The sequence below is a fragment of the Etheostoma cragini genome, chromosome 2, assembly GCF_013103735.1.
Source record: "Etheostoma cragini isolate CJK2018 chromosome 2, CSU_Ecrag_1.0, whole genome shotgun sequence".
NCBI lineage: Eukaryota > Metazoa > Chordata > Actinopteri > Perciformes > Percidae > Etheostoma > Etheostoma cragini.
The window spans coordinates 10,996,836-11,004,061 of NC_048408.1; the positions used below are offsets into that span (position 1 = coordinate 10,996,836).

The window sequence follows — 7,226 nt, forward strand, 5'->3', positions numbered from 1 at the left end:
AACCTTTAGCCTTGCACCAGCCTATGGTCTGTTTAATGTCTCCAGTTAAACTTTACTTAAGCGCCTGGCAAGCTTTGAAAAAAATGTGTTAATGGAACTTATTTTTGTAGACATGCTTTTCTTTTTTTTAAATATTTTTAATCCCATTCTAACCAACCACATATCTTTATTTCTAATTAGACCCTGTACTTTTGTTGCGTTACTTACCTTAAACCAAGACTTCTCCCACATGAGACAACTAAATATACATTTTTTTTTATTAGGGGCACCATGTGTTCAAGCTCACCTCATCTCAAAACATGAGGGACACTCAAAGGATAATTTCAGATAGAAATATTACTATATGACCCAGATGGATTGGATTAAAGCAAAAACTCTCTCAGATGGCCTAAAAATGGGGGGGAGTGGGGAGCTGAGGTAGGGAGGAAGCTATATTGATGGATATGGCAAATGGCCTGAACCCTTAAGTGTATTCATTAGTGTCTTGTTGAAATAATCGTGGGGCGTAATTATGTATGAATGATTAAATGGGCTGTAATTACCTAGACTGCTGACACAGCTGAAGCCAACAAATCACAGCGTCTTTTTGGAGATAAAACCTTTGCCTAAAAAGCTCAGCCTAGCTGTTCCATCTGGTTATCACATAAACATTACACAATCCCATTTTACTGAAAACAATACAGCTAACTCCCTCCAACTGTCATGTTACGTAATTTTAGTAAAGGTATTAATGGATATTTCACTGGCAGGTTATGCTTGAGTCTGCTGGGTGATAACCAGGCCTGCAGCTATCATCCAGTCCTTTAAACTACAACACCCATGAATCATAAGAGACTCACCTGCTTGCCCTCCAAAGTGTACAGTCTCCTCACAGCCCCAGAGTCCAACTTGATTGCATCTGTGATGTCAGTGAGCACCTGGTCGAAGGAGTGTGCTGTCTTCTTGTTGAGCAGTATCCGTACTGCCTTGCGGGGTTTGACACCGTTGCGGATGACTGTGACTAGTTTGGGTTTGATGAAGTCCTTGGACTCACGCTGCAGCTCGTTCTTCAGCGTGATGAGAGAGGAGAGGGAACGTGATGTGCCGGTCTTGCAGCCCACCGACCAGTTGGGGTTGACATTCTTGTTGTAGTCCACACGTCGGAAGGGCTCATTTGAGGCACACACATAACTCTCACCTGGGGAAAAAAAACAAGTCGGTTGAATTTATCTCTTGCCAACCATATCCCCATTTAAAACATATTAAATCAAATATTGTGAAAACCACACACAGGATATGCATGCGATACATCAGAATTCACCTGAAACGCTGAGAGTGGGGTGGGAAGTAAGGTGGGTGTGTGGTTTGATTATTACTATATTACTATGCTATACCACTTATACTACACTTTTGAACAACCAAGATTTAAACAACCCACTTTTTATTGGGAAAAATCAATAAATTGTGTTAAATTAAAAAAAGAATTCACCTGACACGTATGGTATGTATCATTAAATACTGCGTCCACATGGCATTAGAGGAATCCGTGGAACAACAAATAGTTAACGTTCCTCAGTTGAAACAAAAAGGCACATTGAGAGGCCGGGTCAGTGTAGCACTGTCCTCTCTCCCTTTCAGCTGTTGAACTGCTGCATTGGCCTTCCTCCAAAGCAATGCATTTTGTTTTATCTGCCAGCATTCCTTTCCTACAGTTAACACGCAAATGTTTCCCCTGGAGAACAAAGTCATGTGACAAGTACAGGGGCTTGGCCGATACATGAAAACCACAGCAAGAATGTCTGGTGAATGTTTTGAAGTCTGAGCATTGTAAGAAAAACTCAGTGCTGTTCTGTTCCGCTCTGAGTAAGAGAGAAAGAAACAGATACTTCATGTTCATCATGCTACAAGTATTTAAAGGTCCACAAACACATGGCCGTCTCTCAGAACCAACTTGTGCTTAACAGACACTTCCAAAAAATTGAATATTAAATATAGTGTAAATTTTGGTCTAGCAAATATTCTGTGTTTTACAGTGAAGATATGTACAGGGCTAGAGGAAAAAAATCATACAATGTCTCGTCAAAGCTATCAAAGAAAAAAATTGCACTCCCAAATTGAGAAACTGAAAATGTGTTGCTTCTTAAAATGTGTCATGCCTGTATGTCTGTATCTCTGGGTCATTAGTAGAACTACATGGCATGGAGGCAGGAAGGGGAGCCAAAACACATGCTAGTTTATATTATCCTATAACCGTGCATACCTTTAGAAATTTATTGGTTTACAACTTGAAAAAACGTGCTGTTTTGTGTTCTGTATCTTTTGGTAAACACAGAAAATTTTACTGACAGTATCAAATCCAATCTGAAATTTTAGTTATCTGATGTGTGTAAAAACAAACGAATGGAGCTGCAGTGAAAGAAGGCCATGAGACATGTGTCCCACGACACCTGGTTTTATTAAGCTTGCAATTAACCAAAGGCTAATTAAAAGGCTAGGCCACAGCTGGGGGGACTGAGTTATGGCTCAGAACTAAAACAAAATATAACTGGGGCTGTCACTCAACTGAGGAACAGTGACAGAATACTAAAATGTCCTCAGATGGTGACTGGTGACAAGTCTAATCCCTGAGGTGCAGGGATCTCAGGTGCAACATCCCTTGGCGGTGTGAGGGGAGCCCCAACCAGCCGCCACTGGCTGCCATCCTCATGTGGACAACAGATGAGGTCAGCCCTAATAGAGCTGTCTAACCAGACCAGCAGTTTTTACTGCAGTGGTCTCACATCTGTCACCAATCCAAAACCCAAGCAATGGCAGTGGGAATCATAAAACAGTGTTTATTTTAAAGCAGTATTTCATCACCAAAACAATGAAGTGGCCCCATGATACAATGATAATCTCAGCATGCATAGTCTTCTATTTTACCGACTTCATATTCCACACTCTAGTCAAAGGTACTGACCCAGTATGACCCGCACACTATTTGTTTCCCTGGACAGACATATAGGCGCACATATTACAGTTTATACCAACAATGTCAAATTTGTCCATGTCCTGTTTGTTCTTCTATCCAAGAAAGCCATTTTAATCATGTCCAATGAACACAGAGTATAATGTATAGGCAGATTACTACCAAGACACTGAGGAGCATCTGTCCTTCAAGCATGTATTCATGAGGCAGCTCAGTTTTAGCCTGGAGCCATACACCATTTTCTTTTTTTTTAACACAAATATTGAAATCCAAATAATTTAAAACTGACATTTTCCAAGCAACAATAACAGATCTTGATCATTGACAAGATTTGAACAATTAAATAAAAATACTGATTTTGTCAAAAACAACAAAAACCTGATTTCCTTTTATTTTAGGGTTCCTTATTATTCATTAAAGAAGTTGGTTTTTAAAGAATTCAAATGCCAGCTAGCCATGTAGGCTCTGTTACAACAATACTGATATAAAAGCAAAGACAACAGAAACATAATGGCAATTAGTGATTGCATTCAGCACAGGGTAAGGCCTAACCTCGATTTTACACATAAAGATCAATTTACTAGTCATGACTCACGAGGAGTACTACACAGCCTATAAAAAACAGTTAATATAACGTCTTCTGTGGCTCTACAGGGAGCTCATCAAAGTCTGAAAAAATAACCTTGATGGTGTCATCAGGGCAACGTTAGTAAAGACTTGGAAACTGAACACATATAACATAAGCTTACACAGCAAACTTTATCAGGCATGGAGGGTTGCTTTTCTTTTCTTTTTTAAATCTGTCTCCTGTGAATTCCCCAACTTAATGAAAGAGCAGCACTCTTGAATGGCTGCACTACATTAGAGAACTTCACGTTTATCTTCTTTTCTTTTCTTTATTTATTTTACCTAGATAGACCCTTATGTTTACCTTTATGTTTTCAACAAATCTATTAATTACACAACATTTCCAATATTCTTCTGCCTTAATATATTCTTCCTTTTCAAACCTAATTTCACCAGTTGTTGCTAATAAATCCCTCGGCTTTCACACTTGCTATTGTCCCAACTAGAATCCCTATGTCAGCCTTTTATGTACCCCCACATATCCACATAGTACACTACAAAGGTCTTTCTAAACCCAGTTCAGTGTCTGCTAGCTCCCAGTGTGGTTTCCTACTAGCACAGCAGTTCAATGAAATTCTTCCATGGACCCAGATAGGTCCACTTTAGCCGAGCCAAAACGTGATAACATGCGTTTCCACTACTGCCTCACAGCAGGGGCTAGCCATGCCAAGCCAGACTGTGTGACCTTGATGGGTAGGCCCTTCAGCTGTGTCCTCAGCAGTGGAACCTAAGTGTGTCTGTGCTGGACACTAGAGAGAATGCTTGGTTCAGCTCTCTGTACTTTTGTAGCTTCTACATGAAACTTGTCTCACTCGTTCCCATTTGTATTTTCAGCTAAGTTACTGGTGATGCAAAGCAAGCTTACATTAAAGCCTTCCATTGGCAAACCAAACCGGAATGCTTTTATTGTGCAGAAGTTGAAGGAAATGGTTTGGCGCAACAACCTCCCCTAAAATGGAAAAACCCTATGAGTTGACTGGTTGGCTCAGTAATCCCATCCAGCCACAAGGGACACACATGTGAATGGTGCTTATTGGGTTTGCACCCAAAAGAGCCCCAGCAGGCCTCAATCAATGAAGGCAGACTGCTGAGCTGTGCAGTAATCTGCTCTCTCTCTGTCCATTAGATGGGTGAGTTAACAAGGACAAGACACTGGTGCACGGCCCACCTGCAGTGCATCTAACGTCTGAGTCTACTCAAATAAAAAGAAAAGCTTTTCCACTTACCCATCATGTTATCAATGCTGATGTTTTTAGATATCTGCCTCTGGGACTTCGGCCATTACCACAATACAATTGGATTGAATGAAAATTCAATTGAGGTGCTCACAGTATTAGAAAAAAATCTAATTCTAAAACTCAATATGAATGTGACTTTCCAGAAACAATGTCCCGGTTCTTAAGGATAATTCACAGCAGCGTGTTGAAATCAAGGTCGGAGATGGCCGAAACTGTCCCCAATGAGGTCATTGAATTATCCTACTGGAACAGTGTTGCTGATTGGTTTAAAAGGAGATTTATCAATACATTTAGCACCATGAAGAAAATTCCATTCACCCTTCTGTCAACTTCTAACGGCAAAAACCCTTATGGGGTTCTTCAGGAGAACCAGCAAATTTCATGCTGCGTTTATGTAACATGGGATGGAAAAATTACATGTTTATGACTTGCATTAGTTCAAGTCATTGGATGACTCAAGACGGTTGTGTGAATCCAAAGTTAGAAATGTGAGGGTAAATAACTGTACATTGACAATACAACACTTTATACATTATATGTGGTTTCAGTACTTTGAATGAACTGGCTGATGTGTGACATCTCACTTTCCCAGTTTTCCATGACTTGGATTTGAAACACCATTTAAACTACATGTCGAAAATGTGTGATTACAATAACTTTGATATTACATTAACACTGCATCAGCTGCAGACATCACAAAACCCAGATTTAAAAAAAACTATTAATCTGCATTCCCAGACAATACTAGGAGTTCAAATTGATCTTTTTGTGATTGGACCCCTAAGACAAAGAAATTGCTGACAACATGAGTTGGTGAAGCATCACTACTCTGGTCGGAACTTATGTCTGGAATGCATGAACCAGGATCCTCATTTAGGAAGAGTGTCATGTACAGGTAAGTTCAGAAGTGCAATGGCAGAATGCTCTTTATCACATCTAATGCAGCAAAACTTTTGCTAACATTGCTAACAAGTGATGATCCGGAATTTAGATCAAGCGCTGGCCTAAATCTTTCCCGCTCACTCAGGGGATGGGGCTTAAGAAAGGGGTGTAGCACAGAGTCTAAAGTTTTAGGAGGATGTGAGATGAAAATAGACCAGTATAGGAGAATAACAACTGCAGTAAGAGATCAGACGATCCTAAGTGTGTGTGGCACAGCCGTAACCTCTCATGTTAAAAGAGGATTGCAGGCAGGTCAGAGTGCAGACAGACACACACCACAACTGAACATGAAGATTAACCTATTACTGAGTGGTCACTGTCCCTGCAGGGCAACACTGCAGGAACGGTTAACTTGTATGCTAATGCACCTAGTCCTCTAAGTCCTTACCAAAACTAAACTGTCTGTGACTGCGTTAGACCTTCATTAGTGGCAATTACGCTTAGAATTCAACTTTTAATATTATTTAAAACCCCAGCACTGCAAGCAATGAATAGATACTGGATGGGGGAGGAAAACCCCAAGGGTGGGATCAATTTAGGCTTTAACAGCCAATAGACCCTACATCAACATACACATTTATCCCACATTTAGTCAGGACAGAATTGCACTGGAGCTGCACAGGGCCCTTTCGAGCCCACACAAACTCCGCTCATCACAAATAGATCCTAAAGAGGGGAAAGAGGGAAAGCGTCCAGCTGAGATCGATGGGCACTGATTCACATTAGCAGCAGCCAATGCCGAACTAAAGGTGCACTGAGGAAGTCTTTTCTGCATGCAAGGCACTGGGTCAAACATGTCAGAACAGTTATGTCAATGATGCAATGGAGGCTCTGCATTGCATCCATTATAGGTCTACTGTAATGTCCTTCAAAGATAATTTTCCAGTATTAAGTGCAATAGATCTCTGCACAAAGGTGCAAGAATCTCAAAGATACTTTTTATCTTGAGGAGATAACTTCCCTGATTAGCAACATAGATATTTAATACACAAAGTAGACAGCATCATGAGGCATGACATGCCAACTCTTAAAAATGTAAATATTCTTTGAGTGACGTTTTAAACTATAGCTTAACTTGCCTGAGGCTTTATCAGTGTATATTTACACTATGGACCATTTGCCAGTACTCAAGGCAGAACCTATAGCTTTTATAAAATTAAATTGATTCATCAATTTATGATTGATGAATCAGTCAACACTTGATTCAATCAATTTAATCAAGTATTGAGCATGGTTCATGATTTATGGTCACACGAGGGGGTTGCTACATCCACGATAACCCTTACCCTCTACTAAGTCATCCAGGCTGGTGATTCTCCTGCCTCCATCCAAGGCATATAACGTCCGGACTCCTTGGGGAAGGTTGACATTGTCCGACAGGGACCTTGTGAGCTCCATGAGCAGAGCATCCAGAGACCTGAACCGGTCGTTAGACACAGCATACACCAAACCTCTAAAATATCGATCTCCGT

At 40.5% G+C, this 7,226-nt stretch overlaps 1 protein-coding gene across 4 annotated transcripts in view; it reads right to left on the reverse strand.

Moving 5' to 3' along the window:
• dclk2a (doublecortin-like kinase 2a) overlaps positions 1-7,220 on the reverse strand; it is a 37,504-nt gene extending 30,284 nt beyond the window's left edge. For all 4 annotated transcript variants that reach the window (XM_034897583.1, XM_034897576.1, XM_034897568.1 and 1 more), the window contains exons 1-2: positions 7,041-7,220; positions 840-1,177 (exon numbers count right to left, since the gene is read on the reverse strand). In XM_034897583.1, coding sequence (XP_034753474.1) covers positions 840-1,177; positions 7,041-7,152 — 450 coding nt within the window. In that variant the 5' untranslated portion in view covers positions 7,153-7,220. The remainder of the gene's footprint in view (positions 1-839; positions 1,178-7,040) is intronic.
• Positions 7,221-7,226: the final 6 nt, after the last annotated feature.